The 26,697-nt window shown below is 45.0% G+C and overlaps 1 protein-coding gene across 1 annotated transcript in view; it reads left to right on the top strand.

Moving 5' to 3' along the window:
• The first annotated feature begins 14,752 nt into the window (after positions 1–14,752).
• LOC135532224 (ventricular zone-expressed PH domain-containing protein-like) overlaps positions 14,753–26,697 on the top strand; it is an 86,731-nt gene continuing 74,786 nt past the window's right edge. The window contains exons 1-3 of the mRNA XM_064959818.1: positions 14,753–15,054; positions 16,235–16,450; positions 25,301–25,475. Coding sequence (XP_064815890.1) covers positions 14,917–15,054; positions 16,235–16,450; positions 25,301–25,475 — 529 coding nt within the window. The 5' untranslated portion in view covers positions 14,753–14,916. The remainder of the gene's footprint in view (positions 15,055–16,234; positions 16,451–25,300; positions 25,476–26,697) is intronic.

Below are 26,697 nucleotides of genomic sequence, written 5' to 3'. Positions count from 1 at the left end.
AGTATCCTGCATTATCCCTGTAGTATCCCTGTAGTATCCCTGTAGTATCCCTGTAGTACCCTGTGTATCCTGTAATACCTTTAGTACCCCTGTAGTATCCTGTAATGCCCTTTAGTGCCCCTGTGGTATCCCTGTAATACCCCTGTGGTATCCTGTAGTATCCTGTGGTACCCCTGTGGGACCCCTGTTATACCCCTGTGGCATCCCTGTGGTATCCTGTGGTACCCCTGTAGTATCCCTGTAGTATCCTTGTAATACCCCCATAGTATCCCTGTGGTATCCCTGTAGTACCCTGTGGTATCTGTAGTATCCTGTAGTACTTGGTGGTATCCCTGCAGTTTCCCTGTAGTATCCCTGTAGTATCCTGTGAGTATCCCTGTAATTGCCTGTAGTATCCCTGCAGTTTCCTGTAGTATCCCTGTAGTATCCTGTAATGCCCCCATAGTATCCCTGAGTATCCTGTAGTATCCCTGTGGTATCCCTGTAGTACCCCTGTAGTATCCCTGTAGTATCCCTGTGGTATCCCTGTAGTACCCTGTGAGTATCCTGTAGTATCCTGGAGTATCCTGTGGTACCCTGTAGTATCCCTGTAGTACCCCTGTAGTATCCCTGTAGTATCCCTGTAGTATCCTGGAGTATCCTGTAGTACCCTGTAGTATCCCTGTGGTTTCCCTGTAATACCCCCATAGTATCCCTGTAGTATCCTGTAGTATCCTGGGTATCCCTGTAGTATCCTGTAGTACCCCGGTAGTATCCCTGTAGTATCCCTGTGTACCCTGTAGTATCCCTGTGTATCCCTGTAGTATCCCTGTAATGCCCCCATGGTTTCCTGTATTATCCATGTAGTACCCCTGTAGTACCCCTGTAGTATCCTGTGGTATCCCTGGAGTTGTCCTGTAGTACCCTGTGAGTATCCCTGTGGTTTCCTGTAATGCCCCCATAGTATCCCTGTAGTACCCCTGTGGTATCCCTGTAATGCCCTTTGGTATCCTTGTGGTATCCCTGTAGTGCCCTGTTATACCCCTGTGGTATCCCTGTAGTACCCCTGTTATTCCCCTGTGGTATCCATGTAGTACCCCTGTAGGTATCCCTGCATTATCCCTGTAGTATCCCCGTGGTATCCATGTGGTATCCTGTAATGCCCCTGTAGTATCCCTGTAGTATCCCTGTAGTACCCCTGTAGTGTCCCTGTAGTATCCCCAGTATCCATGTGGTATCCCTGTAGTACCCCTGTAAACCCCTGTAGTACCCTGTGGTACCCTGTAGTATCCTTGTAGTATCCTGTAATAACCCCATAGTATCCCTGTAGTATCCCTGTAGTACCCTGTAGTATCCCTGTAATACCCCCATAGTATCCCTGTAGTATCCCTGCATTATCCCTGTAGTATCCCCCGTGGTATCCATGTGGTATCCTGTAATACCCCTTTAGTATCCCTGCATTATCCCTGTGGTATCCCTGTAGTATCCCTGTAGTACCCCTGTAGTATCCCTGTAATGCCCCTTTAGTACCCCTGTAGTCCCTAATAATGCCCTTTAGTACCCCTGTAGTATCCCTGTAATGCCCCTGTAGTATCCCTGTGGTACCCCTGTAGGACCCTGTTATACCCTGTGGCATCCCCGGTGTCCCTGTGGTGCCCCTGTAGTATCCCTGTAGTATCCTTGTAATACCCCCATAGTATCCCTGTAGTATCCCTGTAGTACCCCTGTAGTATCCCTGTAGTATCCCTGTAGTACCCCCGGTAGTATCCCTGCAGTTTCCCTGTAGTATCCCTGTAGTATCCCTGTAGTATCCCTGTAGTATCCTGTAGTACCCCTGTAGGACCCTGTTATACCCCTGTGGCATCCTGTAGTATCCCTGTAGTACCCCTGTAGTATCCCTGCAGTTTCCTGTGGTATCCTGTAGTATCCCTGTAATACCCCCATAGTATCCCTGTAGTATCCTGGAGTATCCCTGTGGTATCCTGTAGTATCCCTGTGAGTATCCATGTAGTATCCTGTAATGCCCCTGTAGTATCCCTGTAGTACCCCTGTAGTATCCATGTAGTATCCTGTGGTACCCCTGTAGTATCCATGTAATGCCCCTGTAGTATCCCTCTTATGCCCCTGTTATACCCCTGTAGTATCCCTGTAGTACCCCTGTAGTATCCATGTAATACCCCTGTAGTATCCCTGTAGTATCCTGTAATACCCCATAGTATCCCTGTATTATCCATGTAGTACCCCTGTAGTACCCCTGTAGTATCCCTGCAGTATCGCTGTAGTATCCCTGTAGTATCCCTGTAGTATCCCTGTAGTACCCTGTAGTATCCTGTAGTTTTCCTGTAATACCCCCATAGTATCCCTGTAGTATCCCTGTAGTACCCCTGTAGTATCCCTGTGGTTTCCCTGTAATACCCCCATAGTATCCCTGTAGTATCCCTGTAGTACCCCTGTAGTATCCTGTAGTATCCCTGTAGTACCCCGGTGAGTATCCCTGCAGTTTCCCTGTAGTATCCCTGTAGTATCCCTGTAGTATCCCTGTAGTATCCCTGTAGTACCCCTGTAGGACCCCTGTTATACCCCTGTGGCATCCCTGTAGTATCCTGTAGTATCCCTGTAGTATCCCTGGAGTATCCTGTAGTACCCCTGTAGTATCCCTGTAGTTTCCCTGTAATACCCCCATAGTATCCCTGTAGTACCCCTGTAGTATCCCTGTAGTTTCCTGTAATACCCCCATAGTATCCCTGTAGTATCCCTGTAGTACCCATGTAGTAGACATTCTGATTCTAGAATGATTACCAGTAGATCTATTCAAATAGGTAGAATGATAGACATTATGATTCTAGAATGATTACCAGCAGATCTATTCAAATAGGTAGAATGATAGACATTCTGATTCTAGAATGATTACCAGCAGATCTATTCAAATAGGTAGAATGATAGACATTCTGATTCTAGAATGATTACCAGCAGATCTATTCAAATAGGTAGAATGATAGACATTCTGATTCTAGAATGATTACCAGTAGATCTATTCAAATAGGTATAATGATAGACATTCTGATTCTAGAATGATTACCAGTAGATCTATTCAAATAGGTATAATGATAGACATTCTGATTCTAGAATGATTACCAGTAGATCTATTCAAATAGGTAGAATGATAGACATTCTGATTCTAGAATGACTACCAGTAGATATATTCAAATAGGTAGAATGATAGACATTCTGATTCTAGAATGATTACCAGTAGATCTATTCAAATAGGTAGAATGATAGACATTCTGATTCTAGAATGATTACCATTAGATCTATTCAAATAGGTAGAATGATAGACATTCTGATTCTACAATGATTACCAGGAGAGCTAAAGACAAAAAGTGAAAGTGAATATTTATCTGGTTTGGTTCTTTCAGTTGAGTGTATTGTGTAATCCAAACAGTCAGTGTAAACCAACCCTAGCATGGAGTCTCATCTCCCTCCCTCGACCCCCTCTCTCACTGCCCCATGTCACAAAGCCACACCGTAATTATGTGCATAAATAAGAGTGTGAGTGAGTGTGTTGTGAAGCTGGGCAATGGGCATTCATTTACTGTTTGGGGCTGGTATTCACACTCAGATTTCACACTTCTGTGACTTCAAGAAGGAGCTTCGGGATGGAAGAAGGAGGAAAACAGGGGTTGTACCAAAGTGTTTCTCTCCCTTGTCCCGCTGTCTGTGGATGGAAGAGAAGGAAGGGAGGGTTATTCAGCAGGTGCATATCACAGAGACACAGGGCTGAGTGGGCACTGAGACAGAGATGGGGGGGGGGTGGTCGCGTATAGAGCACACAAAAGGACCAGTGTTCTTTCTCTCTCTCTTTTTGCCCTGACATACCCCATACCCTAGCACCAGACCTCCAATACCCGTCACCCCTCACCTAGTGCCCCACTCAGGACCACTCTCTCTGGGCTAGGGCTGGGGCACACAGGGGTCCCTCTGGAGCTAATGCACAGTCGCCTGCCTGTATCCAGCCGCTCTTTCACACGTGTCTCAATGTGTGTGTGTGTGTTTAAAGCCTGCATTCCTGAGCTCGCTGAGCTGTAGCCGGGTGATTAATAGTAGCTAGCTGATTGTTTAAGAGCTGAATTCCTCAGGCTTGTTTTCTCTACTCTTACACACAAAGAACTGACTGGTCAACCACAACACACAAATACCAGACAACCATGTTGTTTCTTGTGTGGGATATTTCAATTATACTGTACCAAATATACAAGTGTGTGATGAGTTCTGGGGCTGTGTGTGTTATAGTCTGGGGCTGTGTGTTATAGTCTGGGACTGTGTGTGTTATAGTCTAGGGCTGTGTGTGTTATAGTCTGGGGCTGTGTGTTATAGTCTGGGGCTGTGTGTTATAGTCTAGGGCTGTGTGTGTTATAGTCTGGGGCTGTGTGTTATAGTCTGGGGCTGTGTGTTATAGTCTGGGGCTGTGTGTTATAGTCTGGGGCTGTGTGTTATAGTCTGGGGCTGTGTGTTATAGTCTGGGGCTGTGTGTTATAGTCTAGGGCTGTGTGTTATAGTCTGGGCTGTGTGTTATAGTCTGGGGCTGTGTGTTATAGTCTGGGGCTGTGTGTTATAGTCTAGGGCTGTGTGTGTTATATTCTGGGGCTGTGTGTGTTATAGTCTGGGGCTGTGTGTGTTATAGTCTGGAGCTGTGTGTGTTATAGTCTGGAGCTGTGTGTGTTATAGTCTGGGGCTGTGTGTTATAGTCTGGGGCTGTGTGTTATAGTCTGGGGCTGTGTGTTATAGTCTAGGGCTGTGTGTGTTATAGTCTGGGGCTGTGTGTGTTATAGTCTGGGGCTGTGTGTGTTATAGTCTGGGGCTGTGTGTGTTATAGTCTGGGGCTGTGTGTGTTATAGTCTGGGGCTGTGTGTGTTATAGTCTGGGGCTGTGTGTGTTTATAGTCTGGGGCTGTGTGTTATAGTCTGGGGCTGTGTGTTATAGTCTGGGGCTGTGTGTTATAGTCTGGGACTGTGTGTGTTATAGTCTGGGGCTGTGTGTTATAGTCTGGGGCTGTGTGTTTAGTCTGGCTGTGTGTTATAGTCTGGGGCTGTGTGTTATAGTCTGGGGCTGTGTGTCTGGGGCTGTATATAGTTGGGGCTGTGTGTTATAGTCTAGGGCTGTGTGTTATAGTCTGGAGCTGTGTGTGTTATAGTCTGGGGCTGTGTGTTATAGTCTGGGGCTGTGTGTTATAGTCTGGGGCTGTGTGTTATAGTCTGGGGCTGTGTGTTATAGTCTGGGGCTGTGTGTTATAGTCTAGGGCTGTGTGTGTTATAGTCTAGGGCTGTGTGTTATAGTCTGGGGCTGTGTGTTATAGTCTGGGGCTGTGTGTTATAGTCTAGGGCTGTGTGTTATAGTCTGGGGCTGTGTGTGTTATAGTCTGGGGCTGTGTGTTATAGTCTGGGGCTGTGTGTTATAGTCTGGGGCTGTGTGTTATAGTCTGGGGCTGTGTGTTATAGTCTGGGGCTGTGTGTTATAGTCTAGGGCTGTGTGTTATAGTCTGGGGCTGTGTGTTATAGTCTGGGGCTGTGTGTGTTATAGTCTAGGGCTGTGTGTTATAGTCTGGGGCTGTGTGTTATAGTCTAGGGCTGTGTGTGTTATAGTCTGGGACTGTGTGTGTTATAGTCTGGGGCTGTGTGTTATAGTCTGGGCTGTGTGTGTTATAGTCTGGGGCTGTGTGTTATAGTCTGGGGCTGTGTGTTATAGTCTGGGCTGTGTGTTATAGTCTGGACTGTGTGTTATAGTCTGGGGCTGTGTGTTATAGTCTGGGGCTGTGTGTGTTATAGTCTGGGGCTGTGTGTTATAGTCTGGGGCTGTGTGTTATAGTCTGGGGCTGTGTGTCATAGTCTGGGGCTGTGTGTTATAGTCTGGGGCTGTGTGTTATAGTCTAGGGCTGTGTGTGTTATAGTCTGGGGCTGTGTGTTATAGTCTGGGGCTGTGTGTGTTATAGTCTGGGGCTGTGTGTTATAGTCTGGGGCTGTGTGTGTTATAGTCTGGGGCTGTGTGTTATAGGGCTGTGGTGTTATAGTCTGGGGCTGTGTGTGTTATAGTCTGGGGCTGTGTGTGTTATAGTCTGGGGCTGTGTGTTATAGTCTGGGGCTGTGTGTTATAGTCTGGGGCTGTGTGTTATAGTCTGGGGCTGTGTGTGTTATAGTCTGGGACTGTGTGTTATAGTCTGGGGCTGTGTGTGTTATAGTCTGGGGCTGTGTGTGTTATAGTCTGGGGCTGTGTGTGTTATAGTCTAGGGCTGTGTGTGTCATAGTCTGGGGCTGTGTGTTATAGTCTGGGGCTGTGTGTGTTATAGTCTGGGGCTGTGTGTTATAGTCTGGGGCTGTGTGTTATAGTCTGGGGCTGTGTGTTATAGTCTGGGGCTGTGTGTCATAGTCTGGGGCTGTGTGTTATAGTCTGGGGCTGTGTGTGTTATAGTCTGGGGCTGTGTGTTATAGTCTGGGCTGTGTGTTATAGTCTGGGGCTGTGTGTGTTATAGTCTGGGGCTGTGTGTTATAGTCTGGGGCTGTGTGTTATAGTCTGGGGCTGTGTGTGTTATAGTCTGGGGCTGTGTGTGTTATAGTCTGGGACTGTGTGTGTTATAGTCTGGGGCTGTGTGTTATAGTCTGGGGCTGTGTGTTATAGTCTGGGGCTGTGTGTGTTATAGTCTGGGGCTGTGTGTGTTATAGTCTAGGGCTGTGTGTGTTATAGTCTGGGGCTGTGTGTTATAGTCTGGGGCTGTGTGTTATAGTCTGGGGCTGTGTGTTATAGTCTGGGGCTGTGTGTGTTATAGTCTGGGGCTGTGTGTTATAGTCTAGGGCTGTGTGTGTTATAGTCTGGGGCTGTGTGTGTTATAGTCTAGGGCTGTGTGTGTTATAGTCTGGGACTGTGTGTGTTATAGTCTGGGGCTGTGTGTTATAGTCTGGGGCTGTGTGTGTTATAGTCTGGGGCTGTGTGTGTTATAGTCTGGGACTGTGTGTGTTATAGTCTGGGGCTGTGTGTTTAAGTCTGGGACTGTGTGTGTTATAGTCTGGGGCTGTGTGTGTTATAGTCTGGGGCTGTGTGTTATAGTCTAGGGCTGTGTGTGTTATAGTCTAGGGCTGTGTGTTATAGTCTGGGGCTGTGTGTTATAGTCTGGGGCTGTGTGTGTTATAGTCTGGGGCTGTGTGTTATAGTCTAGGGCTGTGTGTGTTATAGTCTGGGGCTGTGTGTGTTATAGTCTGGGGCTGTGTGTGTTATAGTCTGGGGCTGTGTGTTATAGTCTGGGGCTGTGTGTGTTATAGTCTAGGGCTGTGTGTTATAGTCTGGGGCTGTGTGTTATAGTCTGGGGCTGTGTGTGTTATAGTCTGGGACTGTGTGTGTTATAGTCTAGGGCTGTGTGTTATAGTCTGGGGCTGTGTGTGTTATAGTCTGGGGCTGTGTGTTATAGTCTGGGGCTGTGTGTTATAGTCTGGGGCTGTGTGTTATAGTCTGGGGCTGTGTGTTATAGTCTGGGGCTGTGTGTTATAGTCTGGGGCTGTGTGTTATAGTCTGGGCTGTGTGTTATAGTCTGGGGCTGTGTGTGTTATAGTCTGGGGCTGTGTGTTATAGTCTGGGGCTGTGTGTTATAGTCTAGGGCTGTGTGTTATAGTCTGGGACTGTGTGTTAGGAGATCAGAGGCAGAAGCTGCTGTCAGAACTTTGTCAGTCACACTGCTCACACTGTGTGTGTGTGTGTGTGTGTGTGTGTGTGTGTGTGTGTGTGTGTGTGTGTGTATGTGTGTGTGTGTGTATTTAGTGCAGACAGAGGGCATTCAGGTGGAATAATGGAAGCTCAGTGTGTGAGGGGTCTGCAGGTTACACCAGGAATTCAGGACACTGAAATACTATCCATCTCTCTCTGTCTCTCTGTCTCTCTGTCTCTCTCTCTCTCTCTCTCTCTCTCTCTCTCTCTCTCTCTCTCTCTGTCTCTCTCTCTCTCTCTCTCTCTCTCTCTGTCTCTCTCTCTCTTTCTCTCTCTCTGTCTCTCTCTCTGTCTCTCTCTCTCTCTCTCTCTCTCTCTCTCTCTCTCTGTCTCTCTCTCTCTTTCTCTCTCTCTGTCTCTGTCTCTCTTTCTCTCTGTCTCTCTTTCTCTCTGCCTCTCTGTCTCTGTCTCTCTTTCTCTCTGCCTCTGTCTCTCTTTATGTGCCTCTGTCTCTCTGTCTCTCTGTCTATTTCTGTCTCTGTCTTTCCCTCTGTCTCTCTGTCTATTTCTGTCTGTCTCTTTCTCTGTCTCTCTTTCTCTCTGTCTCTCTGTCTATTTCTGTCTCTCTCTTTCTCTGTCTCTGTCTATTTCTGTCTCTCTGTCTATTTCTGTCTCTCTGTCTCTCTGTCTATTTCTGTCTCTCTTTCTCTCTGTCTATTTCTGTCTCTGTCTATTTCTGTCTCTCTGTCTATTTCTGTCTCTCTGTCTCTGTCCATTTCTGTCTCTCTGTCTATTTCTGTCTCTCTGTCTCTCTGTCTATTTCTGTCTCTCTGTCTCTCTGTCTATTTCTGTCTGTCTCTTTCTCTCTGTCTCTCTTTCTCTCTGTCTCTCTGTCTATTTCTGTCTCTCTCTTTCTCTGTCTCTCTGTCTATTTCTGTCTCTCTGTCTATTTCTGTCTCTCTGTCTCTGTCTATTTCTGTCTCTCTGTCTCTGTCTCTGTCTCTCTGTCTATTTCTGTCTCTCTTTCTCTCTGTCTATTTCTGTCTCTCTGTCTATTTCTGTCTCTCTGTCTCTCTGTCTATTTCTGTCTCGCTCTTTCTCTCTGTCTCTCTGTCTCTCTGTCTATTTCTGTCTCTCTGTCTCTCTGTCTCTCTGTCTATTTCTGTCTCTCTGTCTCTGTCTATTTCTGTCTGTCTCTTTCTCTCTGTCTCTCTTTCTCTCTGTCTATTTCTGTCTCTCTCTTTCTCTGTCTCTCTGTCTATTTCTGTCTCTCTCTTTCTCTCTGTCAATTCAATTCAATTCAAGGGGCTTTATTGGCATGAGAAATATGTGTTAACATTGCCAAAGCAAGTAAGGTATATAATATATAAAGTGAAATAAACAATAAAAATTAACAGTAGACATCACACATACAGAAGTTTCAAAACAATAAAGACATTACAAATGTCATATTATATATATACAGTGTTTTTAATTTTGGGTCAGTCACAGTGGTCAGGTATTCTGCCGCTGTGTACTCTGTGTAGGGCCAAATAACATTCTAGTTTGCTCTGTTTTTTGTTTGTTAATTCTGTCTCTCTTTCTCTTCCTCTTAATCTCTCCTTTTCTCTCTCTCTCTCTGTCTCTCTGTCTCTCTGTCTCTCTGTCTCTCTGTCTCTCTCTCTCTCTCTCTCTCTCTCTCTCTCTCTCTCTGTCTCTCTGTCTCTCTGTCTCTCTGTCTCTCTCTCTCTCTCTCTCTCTCTCTCTCTCTCTCTCTCTCTCTCGGCTCATCGCAGGTGATAAATGACCACTTTGATTATTGGTACCCTAACGGTGTCACAATGAGATATCTATGTATCCAGCCCCTTACTGCCAGGGGAGATAAAGCCAACACCTCCCTCTGTATTGATGGCTGTTTGTGTGTTTGGATTCAGAACTGGCCAATGAGCATTCTCGCCTCCGTATCCTGGCGCTGTGTTGCCGTGGACTCTGGCATTTGATTCGATGGTGAACTGTAGTCTCCTCCCCGTTTACTAGTTATTCACTGTAGTAAAACACTCAATACAGGATTTCAGAAATTCTGCCAAAAAACAAATTTATATATATTTTTTTTGCGTGTGTTCTTGTGTCCGTATCTATTAACACACAGTCTGAATAATCAGTAATCCATCTTCCCTGACCCCTGTGTGTACGGTACATCTAGTATGGATACCCCCCCCGCTTGTGCCTCTGAGTGTTAATCTTTCCAGAGAGGCCCGGAGGAGCCCAGGTGAGGGGGGTAAATGGTTCATGTTTTAAATGAGGAATCTCACAGGTCCTGGGAGCCTCCCGCACATTCATTCATGCAGCCGTCTCCTCTGCTGTGCTGATATGTGGTGGTGTTTGTCCAGCAGTATACAGCTGTGAGTGGAGTGCCCTTTAATGTGTCACATATTAGTGTGGTGGGAAGTTAATTTGTGGTGAGTGTAACTTCATTAACTACACCTGTAGAACTACAGAGCAGAGATGTGAGAAGAGGATAACTAGAGTGTATTTAAACAGTAGTCTCTCTCTCTCTCTCTCTCTCTCTCTCTCTCTCTCTCTCTCTCTCTCTCTCTCTCTCTCTCTCTCTCTCTCTCTCTCTCTCTCTCTCTCTCTCTCTCTCTCTCTCTCTCTCTCTCTCTCTCTCTCTCTCTCTCTCTCTCTCTCTCTCTCTCTCTCTCTCTCTCTCTCTCTCTCTCTCTCTCTCTCTCTCTCTCTCTCTCTCTCTCTCTCTCTCTCTCTGAAACATACTGTATGTTTACATTTCCAAAGCAAGTAAAATAGATAAAACAAATTATAAACATTATGAAATTAGCAGGAAACGTTCCACTCACAAAAGTTCCAAAATAATAAAAGACATTTCAAATGTCATATTTTGTGAAAATAGTTAAAGTACAAAAGGGAAAATTAATATGGGTTGTATTTACAATGTTGTTTGTTCTTCACTGGTTGTCCTTTTCTTGTGGCAACAGGTCACACATCTTGCTGCTGTGACGGCACACTGGTATTTCCCCCAGTAGATATGGGAGTTTATCGAAAGTATGTTTTTCACATTCCTTGTGGATCTGTGTAATCTGAGGGAAATATGTCTCTCTAATATGGTCATACATTTGGCAGGAGGTTAGGAAGTGCAACTCAGTTTCCACCTCATTTTGTGGGCAGTGAGCACATAGCCTGTCTTCTCTTGAGAGCCATGTCTGCCTACGGCGACCTTTCTCAATATCAAGGCTATGCTCACTGAGTCTGTACATAGTCAAAGCTTTCCTTAATTTTGGGTCAGTCACAGTGGTCAGGTATTCTGCCGCTGTGTACTCTCTGTTTTAGGGCCAAATAGCATTCTAGTTTTCTCTGTTTTTTTGTGAATTCTTTCCAATGTGTCAAGTAATTATCTTTTTGTTTTCTCATGATTTGGTTGGGTCTAATTGTGCTGCTGTCCTGGTGCTCTGTGGGGTCTGTTTGTGTTTGTGAACAGAGCCCCAGGACCAGCTTACTTAGGGGACTCTTCTCCAGGTTCATTTCTCTGTAGGTGATGGCTTTGTTATGGAAGGTTTGGGAATCGCTTCCTTTTAGGTGGTTGTAGAATGTAACGGCTCTTTTCTGGATTTTGATCATTAGCGGGTTTCGGCCTAATTCTGCTCTGAATGCATTATTTGGTGTTTTACGTTGGACACAGAGGATATTTTTGCAGAATTCTGCGTGCAGAGTCTCAATTTGGTTTTTGTTCCATTTTGTGAATTCTTGGTTGGTGAGCGGACCCCAGACCTCACAACCATAAAGGGCATTGGGTTATACAAATATTTTGAGCCAGATCCTAAATGGTATGTCAAATTTTATGTTCCCTTTGATGGCATAGAATGCCCTTCTTGCCTTGTCTTTCAGCTCGTTCACAGCTTTGTGGAAGTTACCTGTGGCGTTGATGTTTAGGCCGAGGTATGTATAGTTTTTTGTCTGCTCTAGGGCAACAGTGTCTAGATGGAATTTGTATTTGTTGTCCTGGTGACTGGACCTATTTTGGAACAGCATTATTTTGGTCTTACTGAGATTTACTGTCAGGGACCAGGTCTGTCAGGGCCCAGGTCTGTTAGGGCCCAGGTCTGTCAGGGCCCAGGTCTGTTAGGGCCCAGGTCTGTCAGGGCCCAGGTCTGTCAGGGCCCAGGTCTGTCAGGGCCCAGGTCTGTCAGGGCCCAGGTCTGGCAGAATCTGTGCAGGAGATCTTGGTGCTGCTGTAGGCCCTCCTTGGTTGGTGACAGAAGCACCAGATCATCAGCCAACAGTAGACATTTGTCTTCAGATTCTAGTAGGGTGAGGTGTGTGTGCGTTTTGCCAACTACACACTTGTTGTTTGTTTGATTTTATAAAGTCGTATGTTTTTCAACCAACTCCACTTTCCATCAGTTTGTATAGCAGAACCTCATGCCAAATTCAGTTTGTATAGCAGACCCTCATGCCAAATTCAGTTTGTATAGCAGACCCTCATGCCAAATTCAGTTTATATAGCAGAACCTCATGCCAAATTCAGTTTGTATAGCAGACCCTCATGCCAAATTCAGTCTGTACAGCAGAACCTCATGCCAAATTAAGTTTGTATAGCAGAACCTCATGCCAAATTCAGTTTGTATAGCAGACCCTCATGCCAAATTCAGTCTGTATAGCAGAACCTCATGCCAAATTCAGTTTGTATAGCAGACCCTCATGCCAAATTCAGTTTGTATAGCAGACCCTCATGCCAAATTCAGTTTGTATAGCAGACCCTCATGCCAAATTCAGTTTGTATAGCAGACCCTCATGCCAAATTCAGTTTGTATAGCAGACCCTCATGCCAAATTCAGTTTGTATAGCAGACCCTCATGCCAAATTCAGTTTGTATAGCAGACCCTCATGCCAAATTCAGTTTGTATAGCAGAACCTCATGCCAAATTCAGTTTGTATAGCAGACCCTCATGCCAAATTCAGTCTGTATAGCAGAACCTCATGCCAAATTAAGTTTGTATCGCAGACCCTCATGCCAAATTCATATTGTATAGCAGACCCTCATGCCAAATCCAGTTTGTATAGCAGAACCTCATGCCAAATTCAGTTTGTATAGCAGACCCTCATGCCAAATTCAGTTTGTATAGCAGACCCTCATGCCAAATTCAGTTTGTATAGCAGACCCTCATGCCAAATTCAGTTTGTATAGCAGACCCTCATGCCAAATTCAGTTTGTATAGCAGACCCTCATGCCAAATTCAGTTTGTATAGCAGACCCTCATGCCAAATTCAGTTTGTATAGCAGACCCTCATGCCAAATTCAGTTTGTATAGCAGAACCTCATGCCAAATTCAGTTTGTATAGCAGACCCTCATGCCAAATTCAGTCTGTACAGCAGAACCTCATGTCAAATTAAGTTTGTATAGCAGAACCTCATGCCAAATTCAGTTTGTATAGCAGACCCTCATGCCAAATTCAGTCTGTATAGCAGAACCTCATGCCAAATTAAGTTTGTATCGCAGACCCTCATGCCAAATTCAGTTTGTATAGCAGACCCTCATGCCAAATCCAGTTTGTATAGCAGAACCTCATGCCAAATTCAGTTTGTATAGCAGACCCTCATGCCAAATTCAGTTTGTATAGCAGACCCTCATGCCAAATTCAGTTTGTATAGCAGAACCTCATGCCAAATTCAGTTTGTATAGCAGACCCTCATGCCAAATTCAGTCTGTACAGCAGAACCTCATGCCAAATTAAGTTTGTATAGCAGAACCTCATGCCAAATTCAGTTTGTATAGCAGACCCTCATGCCAAATTCAGTCTGTATAGCAGAACCTCATGCCAAATTAAGTTTGTATCGCAGACCCTCATGCCAAATTCAGTTTGTATAGCAGACCCTCATGCCAAATCCAGTTTGTATAGCAGAACCTCATGCCAAATTCAGTTTGTATAGCAGACCCTCATGCCAAATTCAGTTTGTATAGCAGACCCTCATGCCAAATTCAGTTTGTATAGCAGACCCTCATGCCAAATTCAGTTTGTATAGCAGACCCTCATGCCAAATTCAGTTTGTATAGCAGACCCTCATGCCAAATTCAGTTTGTATAGCAGACCCTCATGCCAAATTCAGTTTGTATAGCAGACCCTCATGCCAAATTCAGTTTGTATAGCAGAACCTCATGCCAAATTCAGTTTGTATAGCAGACCCTCATGCCAAATTCAGTCTGTACAGCAGAACCTCATGCCAAATTAAGTTTGTATAGCAGAACCTCATGCCAAATTCAGTTTGTATAGCAGACCCTCATGCCAAATTCAGTCTGTATAGCAGAACCTCATGCCAAATTAAGTTTGTATCGCAGACCCTCATGCCAAATTCAGTTTGTATAGCAGACCCTCATGCCAAATCCAGTTTGTATAGCAGAACCTCATGCCAAATTCAGTTTGTATAGCAGACCCTCATGCCAAATTCAGTTTGTATAGCAGACCCTCATGCCAAATTCAGTTTGTATAGCAGACCCTCATGCCAAATTCAGTTTGTATAGCAGACCCTCATGCCAAATTCAGTTTGTATAGCAGACCCTCATGCCAAATTCAGTTTGTATAGCAGACCCTCATGCCAAATTCAGTTTGTATAGCAGACCCTCATGCCAAATTCAGTTTGTATAGCAGACCCTCATGCCAAATTCAGTTTGTATAGCAGACCCTCATGCCAAATTCAGTTTGTATAGCAGACCCTCATGCCAAATTCAGTTTGTATAGCAGACCCTCATGCCAAATTCAGTTTGTATAGCAGACCTTCATGCCAAATTCAGTTTGTATAGCAGACCCTCATGCCAAATTGTGTCAAAAGCTTTTTTGAAATCAACAAAGCATGAGAAGACTTTGCCTTTGTTTTGATGTGCTTGTTCAAACCAGGGGGAATATGTGGTCTGTCGTACTGTAATTTGGTAAAAAGCAAATTTGACATTTGCTCAGTACATTGTTTTCATTGAGGAAATGTACGAGTCTGCTGTTAATGATAATGCAGAGGATTTTCCCAAGGTTACTGTTGACCCATATCCCACAGTAGTTATTGGGGTCAAATTTGTCTCCATTTTTGTCTTTCTTTCTCAGGGGTCTAATGTGTATGAGGTCATCACCCCGCCACCTTCAGGGACCATGCCCTGTCTCCATAGCAACTTCTGGCCCCAGGTTGGCCCAGAGTGAGGCCTAAGCAGGCCTGACGTGGACCAGACCAGGCTGAGGTGGGCCCGAAGCAGGCCCGAGTGAAGCAGAGACATCATGCACCAGCTGTTTGGCCTGGTTCTCGGCCAGAGGGACCTGTCGCGGGCTGGAGACCTCTTCTCCCTGGAAGACTCTGAGATAGAGGACTGTCTCTCACAGGCCCTGGAGGAAATCAAGGCTATCTCCTGCTCTCCTGTGCGTACCCCTTACATACCCATCCATTCACACACAAATACATGACGGTGTCTTTGATGTACTAGAGGAGGTCAAAGGTATCTATTGCTCTCTTGTAAGTTGCCTATGCATGCATGCACACAAACATGCACAGCCATGCATAGGCAAACACACACACACACACACACACACACACACACACACACACACACACACACACACACACACACACACACACACACACACACACACACACACACACACACACACACACAGTGCTTATGGCAGGTGTGTCTCTTGGGACTGTTCACTGAAAACAGATCTGATATGATGCCTATTCCTCCAGAGCCCACATGTCCTCATTTCCCATCCAACACAGTCAGTATCTCAGTCATCATTTAACTAAAGAATGAACGAGTCTGCAGCTGAATGTAACCCAACAGCTCATGGGGTCTAGATGGGGCCAGCTTATTCAGACACGGTCTAGATGGGGTCTAGATGGGGACTAGATGGGGACTAGATGGGGTCTAGATGGGGTCTAGATGGAGTCAGCTTATTCAGACACAGTCTAGATGGGGTCTAGATGGGGACTAGATGGGGACTAGATGGGGACTAGATGGGGACTAGATGGTCAGCTTATTCAGACACGGTCTAGATGGGGTCTAGTTGGGGTCTAGATGGGGCCAGCTTATTCAGACACGGTCTAGATGGGGTCTAGATGGGGTCTAGATGGGGCCAGCTTATTCAGACACGGTCTAGATGGGGTCTAGATGGGGACTAGATGGGGTCTAGATGGGGACTAGATGGGGTCAGCTTATTCAGACACGGTCTAGATGGGGTCTAGTTGGGGTCTAGATGGGGCCAGCTTATTCAGACACGGTCTAGATGGGGTCTAGATGGGGTCTAGATGGGGTCTAGATGGGGTCTAGATGGGGTCAGCTTATTCAGACACGGTCTAGATGGGGTCATAGTTTGAATGTCTGAACATTTCCACCTCAACATGGAAAAAGTTAAGTGTATTTTTCCTTTGAGTGTCAAGGGAAAACTAAGAGCAAAGGTTCTTGCAGCCCTGAGACTTGGATCTGTGTTAGACAGACTGCAGCAGAAACTATATTAAAAACAAACATGCTCTTTTCTCATTGTTTCTTGATCCTGATTGGCCCCTTCCGGACTCATTTCCCCTCTGATTGGCTGGCTGCAGGACTACCTGACCAATGACAATGACCAGGCGGTGGTGGAGATCTGCATCACGCGCATCACCACGGCGATCAGGGAGACGAGGTCCATCGAGCGCCATGGGGGGGCGTTAGTGAGTCTGTGGGAGTCCTGTCTGGAACACAACCTCACCCCCCAGGGCAAAGACGAAGACACACCCCATGCCAAGATAGCCTCTGACATCACCAGCTGTATACTGCAGGTACACTACACTACACTACACTACACTACACTACACTAACACTACACTAACACTACACTACACTACGCCACACTAACACTAACACTACACCACACTAACACTACACTACACTACACTACACCACACCACACCACACCACACCAACACTACACCTACACTACACTACACTAACACTACACTACACTACACTACACCACACCACACTAACACTACACTAACACTAACACTACACTAACACTAACACTAACACTAACACCACACCACACCACACCACACCACACTACACTACACCACACTACACTACACTACACTACACCACACCACACTACACCACACTACACTACACCACACTACACTACACCACACCACACCACACTACACTACACCACACCACACTACACTACACCACACCACACTTCACCACACCACACTACACTACACCACACTACACCACACCACACTACACTACACCACACCACACTACACTACACTACACCACACTACACTACACCACACTACACTACACCACACTACACTACACCACACCACACTACACCACACTACACTACACCACACCACACTACACCACACTACACTACACCACACTACACTACACCACACCACACTACACTACACTACACTACACTACACCACACCACACCACACCACACCACACCACACCACACCACACCACACCACACCACACCACACCACACCACACTACACCACACTACACTACACTACACCACACCACACCACACTACACCACACTACACTACACCACACTACACCACACCACACCACACTACACCACACTACAATACACCACACTACACTACACTACACCACACCACACCACACCACACCACACCACACTACACCACACCACACTACACTAACACTACACCACACTACACCACACTACACCACACTACAATACACCACACTACACTACACTACACTACACTACACTACACCACAATACACCACACTACACTACACTACACTACACTACACTACACTACACCACACCACACCACACCACACCACACTACACTAACACTACACCACACTACACCACACTACACCACACTACAATACACCACACTACACTACACTACACTACACTACACTAACACTACACCACAATACACCACACCACACCACACCACACCACAATACACCACACTACACTACACTACACTACACTACACTACACTAACACTACACCACAATACACCACACCACACCACACCACACCACAATACACCACACTACACTACACCACACTACAATACACCACACTACACTACACTACACTACACCACACTACACTACACCACACCACACCACACTACACCACACCACACTACACCACACCACACTACACTACACTACACTACACTACACCACACTACACTACACCACACCACACTACACTACACCACACCACACTACACCACACCACAATACACCACACTACACTACACCACACTACAATACACCACACTACACTACACTACACTACACCACACTACACTACACCACACCACACCACACTACACCACACCACACTACACCACACCACACTACACTACACTACACTACACTACACCACACTACACTACACCACACCACACTACACTACACCACACCACACCACACCACACCACAATACACCACACTACACTACACCACACTACAATACACCACACTACACTACACTACACTACACCACACTACACTACACCACACCACACCACACTACACCACACCACACTACACCACACCACACTACACTACACTACACTAACACTACACCACAATACACCACACCACACCACACCACACCACAATACACCACACTACACTACACCACACTACAATACACCACACTACACTACACTACACTACACCACACTACACTACACCACACCACACCACACTACACCACACCACACTACACCACACCACACTACACTACACTACACTACACTACACCACACCACACTACACCACACCACACTACACCACACCACACCACACTACACTACACCACTTTGTTTCAGACCCAATGAATCCATTCAGACACATCTGCGATATATGCTGTGTCCAAACGCTCCCACCCAACTTGATACAGTGCGTTACTCACCGTTTCATATTTGTTTTTGTTGACATCCCAACATCTCGAAGTAAGCCTTTGATCCCGTATTCAATCATTGTCTCATACACTATAATTTATTTTTTAAATGAAGGGTGCTCATCGCCGTCACCATGAAAACAACTTTTGTTCCACACTCTTATTACCAAATGTAACAGTAGAACCTTCAGTTTGATTAATTCAACTTAAAAAAAAACAGAACTAGAAAAAAAGAGCATCAACTGCATGTTGAGCAGCATCATATACTGTCAGAACTTGTGGATTCACAATGTGCTCTTTTAAACAGGTTCATACGTCATGTCTGTCAATCAAATTATTAACATTTAAGTCGTAGGTCTGCTGTACTTGATGCCGTTGACCCTACAAATATACATTTAAAGCCAACAATTTTATTATGTTGACTAATATTGCATTTATTTACAATAGCAAAAACTACACAAATCTGTTTCAGAAAACACAGTCTATAACCTCCAACGTTCCAAATAAAGAAGGAAAAAAAGTTTAGCCTAAATTAAATTTAAAAACCTTAATTTAAATAAAAATGTAAATACCTAATTTCTTTGTTGATGTCACGGCTTTCGTCTGTAGAAGGAGGAGCGGACCAAAATGCAGCGTGGTTGTTATTCAATTATTATAATAAAGAAACTATACAAAATAACAAATATCCATGACTACATGGAACTCTATTCCACAGTACTACATCGAGTCATGACTACATGGAACTCTATTCCACAGTACTACATAGAGCCATGACTACATGGAACTCTATTCCACAGTACTACATAGAGCCATGACTACATGGAACTCTATTCCACAGTACCACATAGAGTCATGACTACATGGAACTCTATTCCACAGTACTACATCGAGTCATGACTACATGGAACTCTATTCCACAGTACTACAGAGAGTCATGACTACATGGAACTCTATTCCACAGTACTACATAGAGTCATGACTACATGGAACTCTATTCCAGAGTACCACATAGAGTCATGACTACATGGAACTCTATTCCACAGTACCACATAGAGTCATGACTACATGGAACTCTATTCCACAGTACTACATAGAGCCATGACTACATGGAACTCTATTCCACAGTACCACATAGAGTCATGACTACATGGAACTCTTTTCCACAGTACCACATAGAGCCATGACTACATGGAACTCTATTCCACAGTACTACAGAGAGCCATGACTACATGGAACTCTATTCCACAGTACTACATAGAGCCATGACTACATGGAACTCTATTCCACAGTACTACAGAGAGCCATGACTACATGGAACTCTATTCCACAGTACTACATAGAGTTATGACTACATGGAACTCTATTCCACAGTACTACATAGAGTTATGACTACATGGAACTCTATTCCAGAGTACTACATAGAGCCATGACTACATGGAACTCTATTCCACAGTACTACATAGAGTTATGACTACATGGAACTCTATTCCACAGTACTACATAGAGTTATGACTACATGGAACTCTATTCCACAGTACTACAGAGAGCCATGACTACATGGAACTCTATTCCACAGTACTACATAGAGTCATGACTACATGGAACTCTATTCCACAGTACCACATAGAGTCATGACTACATGGAACTCTATTCCACAGTACTACATAGAGTCATGACTACATGGAACTCTATTCCACATACACAAAGACACGCCCAATTTTTCAGTTTTAGATTTCTTAAAAACGTTTGAAATATCCAATAAATGCCGTTCCACTTCATGATTGTGTCCCACTTGTTGTTGATTCTTCACAAAAAAATACAGTTTTATAACTTTATGTTTGAAGCCTGAAATGTGGCAAAAGGTCGCAAAGTTCAAGGGGGCCGAATACTTTCGCAAGGCACTGTATTTCAAGGCCTATCTTCAAACTTAGTGCCTCTTTGCTTGACATCATGGGAAATCAGCCAAGACCTCCACACTCCACAATGATAGACCTCCACACTTCTGGTTCATCCTTGGGAGCAATTTTCAAACGCCTGAAGGTACCACGTTCATCTGTACAAATGGTAGTACGCAAGTATAAACACCATGGGAACACGCAGCCGTTATACCGCTCAGGAAGGAGATGCGTTCTGTCTCCTAGAGATGAACGTACTTTGGTGCAAAAAGTGTAAATCAATCCCAGAACAACAGCAAAGGACCCTGTGAAGATGCTGGAGGAAACAGGTACAAAAGTATCTATATCCACAGTAAAACAAGTCCAATATCGACATAACCTGAAAGGCCGCTCAGCAAGGAAGAAGCCACTGCTCCAAAACTGCCATAAAAAAAGCCAGACTACGGTTTGCAACTGCACATGGGGTCAAAGATCATACTTTTTGGTCTGATGAAACAAAAATGGAACTGTTTGGCCATAATGACCATCATTATGTTTGGAAGAAAAAGGGGGAAGCTTGCAAGCTGAAGAACACCATCCCAACACACACATACCACAGTCTCCTTGTCTGGTTAGTCTTCATTAGTGAGCACCTTGTCTAGTTAGTCTTCATTAGTGAGCACCTTGTCATGTGGCTAAACTCCTCAGAGTCTTTGGATGAGCTCATTTTGATTATTATTTAACTCGGCAAGTCAGTTAAGAACAAATTCTTATTTACATTGATGACCTAGGAACAGTGGGTTAACTGCCTTGTTCAGGGGCAGAACAACAGATTTTTACCTTGTCAGCTCAGGGATTTGATTTAGAAACATTTTGATTACTGGCCCAACGCTCTAACCACTAGGCTACCTGCCACCTCTACACTCTAACCACTAGGCTACCTACCTCCTCTACACTCTAACCACTAGGCTACCTGCCTCCTCCACACTCTAACCACTAGGCTACATGCCTCCTCTACACTCTAACCACTAGGATACCTGCCTCCTCTACACTCTAACCACTAGGCTACCTGCCTCCTCTACACTCTTACCACTAGGCTACCTGCCTCCTCTACACTCTAACCACTAGGCTACCTGCCTCCTCCACACTCTAACCACTAGGCTACATGCCTCCTCTACACTCTAACCACTAGGCTACCTGCCTCCTCTACACTCTAACCACTAGGCTACATGCCTCCTCTACACTCTAACCACTAGGCTACCTGCCTCCTCTACACTCTAACCACTAGGCTACCTGCCTCCTCCACACTCTAAATACTAGGCTACCTGCCTCCTCTACACTCTAACCACTAGGCTACCTGCCTCCTCCACACTCTAACCACTAGGCTACCTGCCTCCTCCACACTCTAACCACTAGGCTACATGCCTCCTCTACACTCTAACCACTAGGCTACATGCCTCCTCTACACTCTAACCACTAGGCTACCTGCCTCCTCTACACTCTAACCACTAGGCTACCTGCCTCCTCTACACTCTAACCACTAGGCTACATGCCTCCTCTACACTCTAACCACTAGGCTACATGCCTCCTCTACACTCTAACCACTAGGCTACCTGCCTCCTCTACACTCTAACCACTAGGCTACCTGCCTCCTCTACACTCTAACCACTAGGCTACCTGCCTCCTCCACACTCAAACCACTCTAATAGGACTGTGGAGTGTTTGTGTGTGTTTGTGTGTGTGCGTGTGTGTGTGTGTGTGTGTTTGTGTGGTGTGTGTGTGTGTGTGTTGTGTGTGTGTGTTGTGTGTGTTCACGTGCATGTGTGCGTGTGTTGTGTGCGTGCGTTGTGTGTGTTGTGTGTGTGCGTGTGTGTGTGTGTTGTGTGTGTTCACGTGCATGTGTGCGTGTGTTGTGTGCGTGCGTTGTGTGTGAGTGTGTGTGTGTTGTGTGTGTGTGTGTGTGTGTTGGTTTCTCATGTCACCAGAGGGCTGTGCTGTTGTTTGTTGCAGACAGAAAGCCTTGTTTACACTGCCACCTGCTGGACGTTCAGACGTTTGACACGGTTATAGTCATGAATATGATTTTAGCGTTGATTCCTTTCAACAATACCGTACTGTAGCTCATCGGCTCTAATGACATGTCCACTTATGTTTTAGACAGAGTGGTAGGAGTAATTTGTAGTTGTTTGGGTTTGTTTCAGTGTTTGTCTTATGGTGATTTGGGTCCTGAGTGGCGCAGAGTTCTAAGACACTGCATCGCAGTGGTAGAGGTGTTACTACAGACCCGAGTTAGAGCCCGTGCTGTATCACAACTGTCCGTGATCGGGAGTCCTATAGGGCGGCGCACAATTGGCCCAGCGTCGTCCAGGTTCGGGGAGGGTTTGAATTTGCTCTTAACTGTCTTGTCCAGTAAAATAGAAGATGGACTCTCGAACTCAGTGGTCACCAAACCTGGTTCTGGTCTACTAGGGCTTTGTTTCTGCCAAGCGTTTACACAACTGATTTAAAAAGTCTTGATACAATGTCGTTGTTCAGAACAACAGTTGGACAGTGACACAACACTTTTGGCCTGTCTTTCTGCCCCTGAACAGGGCAGTTAACCCAATGTTCCCCGGCAACCCCCCCCCCCCCCCCCCCCCTGCACCTCTCTGATTCAGAGGGGTTGGGTTAAATGCGGAAAACACATTTTAAATGAATGCATTCAGTTGTACAACTGACATGGTATCCCCCTTTCCTTTCCTTTCTATATCTAGTTCTTCCAAATGTTCCTAAACCATCCCCCTGGGGGTGCTAGTGCATATTAAATTAGGCCCTGGGACACCACTGTCTACATGCAGAGGCACATACACTCTCCTTGTGCTCAGAAATTAGTGTTTATGTAAAGAAGCTGTTATATTCTGTTCTGTTCTATTCTGTTATATTCTGTTCTGTTCTATTCTGTTCTGTTCTATTATATTGTGTTCTATTATGTTCTCCTTTGTTCTGTTCTATTCTGTTCTGTTCTAGTCTGTTTTGTTCTGTTCTATTTTGTTCTGTTCTATTATGTTCTGTTCTAGTCTGTTTTGTTCTGTTCTATTCTATTCTGTTCTATTCTATTCTGTTTTGTTCTATTGTGTTCTATTCTGTTCTGTTGTATTATGTTCTGTTCTGTTCTATTCTGTTTTGTTCTATTGTGTTCTATTTTGTTCTGTTGTATTATGTTCTATTGTGTTCTATTCTGTTCTGTTGTATTATGTTCTATTGTGTTCTATTCTGTTCTGTTGTATTATGTTCTGTTCTATTATCTTCTATTTTGTTCTATTCTGTTTTGTTCTATTGTGTTCTATTCTGTTCTGTTGTATTATGTTCTATTGTGTTCTATTCTGTTCTGTTGTATTATGTTCTATTGTGTTCTATTCTGTTCTGTTGTATTATGTTCTGTTCTATTATGTTCTATTTTGTTCTATTCTGTTTTGTTCTATTGTGTTCTATTCTGTTCTGTTGTATTATGTTCTATTGTGTTCTATTCTGTTCTGTTGTATTATGTTCTGTTCTATTCTGTTCTCTTACATGGTCTATGTGCGTCACTAAGGGTCCATCTAGGCCCTAAAGAGAATGGACACACACACACACACATGCACACAGATACACATGCACACAGATACACACACACACATGATACATGTTTCAGTATGAATATATATCAATGTTAGCTTGATTGGATAAATCTTCTAAATTACCATGTTACAGGATATTACACATCACACAGTGTGCCTTGTGGAGTTGAATTCTTCAGTAACAGAATGTTCTGACTCTGAAATGCTTACATTTTCAACTTCAGTAATGTCTTCCCACCCCATTTGTCCCTGTCCGTCCGTCCGTCTCTCTCTCTCTCTCTCTCTCTCTCTCTCTCTCTCTCTCTCTCTCTCTCTCTCTCTCTCTCTCTTTCTCGGTCTCTCTCTCTCGGTCTCTCTCTCTCTCGGTCTCTCTCGGTCTCTCTCTCTCTTGCTCTCTCTCTCTCTCTCTCTCTCTCTCGGTCTCTCTCTCTCTCTCTCTCTCGGTCTCTCTCTCTGTCTCTGTCTCTCTCTCCCTCTCTCTCGGTCTCTCTCTCTCGGTCTCTCTCTCTCTCTCTCTCTCTCGGTCTCTCTCTCTCTTAATTAAATGTAATTCAATTCAAAGGTCTTTATTGGCATGGGAAACAAATGTTTACATTTCCAAAGCAAGTGGAATGAACAATAAACAGAAGGAAAATCAACAGTGGAAACATTAGTAAACATCACACTCACAAAAATGTTGAAAGAATATAGACATTTCAACCGCTATTTTATTGGCTATCTACTGCGTTGTAACAATGTGCAAGTAGTTGAAGTATAAAAGGTCAAATAAATAAACAGTAATAATAAATATGTTGTATTCGCTCTGGATAAGAGCGTCTGCTAAATGACTTAAATGTAAATGTATTTACGATGTTGTTTGTGTTCCACTGGTTGCCCTTTTCTCATGCAACGGGCCACACGTCTTGCTGCTGTGATTCAGAGATATGAGAGTTTAGAAATGTTTGATTTGTTTTAAAATTATTTGTGGGTGAATGTAACCGGAGAGAAATAAAGTGGGGCAAAAAAGTATTTAGTCAGCCACCAATTGTGCAAGTTCTCCCACTTAAAAAGATGAGAGAGGCCTGTAATTGTCATCATAGGTACACTTCAACTATGACAGACAAAATGAGAAAAAAAAATCCAGAAAATCACATTGTAGGATTTTTAAATAATTTATTTGCAAATTATGGTGGAAAATAGGTATTTTTCGTTGTACAAGTAGTATATTTTTGAAGTCACTGTCTCTCTTCTCCTCCGACAGAACTACAGTCGTCCCCCAGTGATGGCTCTAGCAGTGCCGGTGGCAGTGAGGTTTCTGCAGAGAGGCAACAAAGAGCTCAGTAGGAACATGTCCAGTTATCTCTCTCTGACTGCCATGGATACGGCTGAACTACTGGCGGAACACACAGAGGCTATCACCTGCAGCGTGCTGGGAGGTAGGACACACACACACACACACACACGCACGCACGCACACACACACACACGCACGCACGCACGCACGCACGCACGCACGCACGCACGCACGCACGCACACACACACACACACACACACACACACACACACACACACACACACACACACACACACACACACACACTCAAGGACAAACAAACACACACACACCGACACACACACACACACACACACACACACACACACACACACACACACACACACACACACACACACACACACACACACACACACACACACACACACACACACACACACACACACACACACACACACACACACACACACACACACACACTCAAGGACAAACAAACACACACACTCACCGACACACACACACACACACACACACACACACACACACACACACACACACACACACATACATACACACATACATACACTGAGTGTACAAAACATTAGGAACACCTTCATAATATTAAGTTGCACACCCTTTTGCCATGTTGACTCCAATGCTTCCCACAGTTGTGTCAAGTTGACTGGATGTCCTTTGGGTGATGGACCGTTGTTGATATACACGGAAAACTGTTGAGTGAGAAAAACCCAGCAGAATTATAGTTCTTGTCACACTCGAATCTGTGCGCCTGGCACCTACAACCACACCCTGTTCAAAGTCATTTACATATGTTGTCTTACCCAATCACCCTCTGCATGGCACACATACATCGTCCATGTCTCTATCGTCTCAAAGCTCAAAAATGGATTCAAGTGGATTTAACAAGTGACATCACTAAGGGATCATAACTTTCACCTGGTGTCTCGGGCTCTGGTGTCTAGGGCTCTGGTGTCTAGGGCTCTGGTGTCTAGGGCTCTGGTGTCTAGGGCTCTGGTGTCTAGGGCTCTGGTGTCTAGGGCTCTGGTGTCTAGATCTCTGGTGTCTAGGGCTCTGGTGTCTAGATCTCTGCTGTCTAGGGCTCTGGTGTCTAGGGCTCTGGTGTCTAAGGCTCTGGTGTCTGGGCTCTGCTGTCTAGGGCTCTGGTGTCTAGGGCTCTGGTGTCTGGGCTCTGCTGTCTAGGGCTCTGGTGTCTAGGGCTCTGTTGTCTAAGGCTCTGGTGTCTGGGCTCTGCTGTCTAAGGCTCTGGTGTCTCATGCTCTGGTGTCTATGGCTCTGGTGTCTAGGGCTCTGGTGTCTAGGGCTCTGGTGTCTAGATCTCTGGTGT

Source organism: Oncorhynchus masou, unplaced genomic scaffold (assembly GCF_036934945.1).
Source record: "Oncorhynchus masou masou isolate Uvic2021 unplaced genomic scaffold, UVic_Omas_1.1 unplaced_scaffold_1772, whole genome shotgun sequence".
NCBI lineage: Eukaryota > Metazoa > Chordata > Actinopteri > Salmoniformes > Salmonidae > Oncorhynchus > Oncorhynchus masou.
Note: the sequence above shows the minus strand (reverse complement) of the source record. Positions and strands in the feature narration are given on the sequence as shown.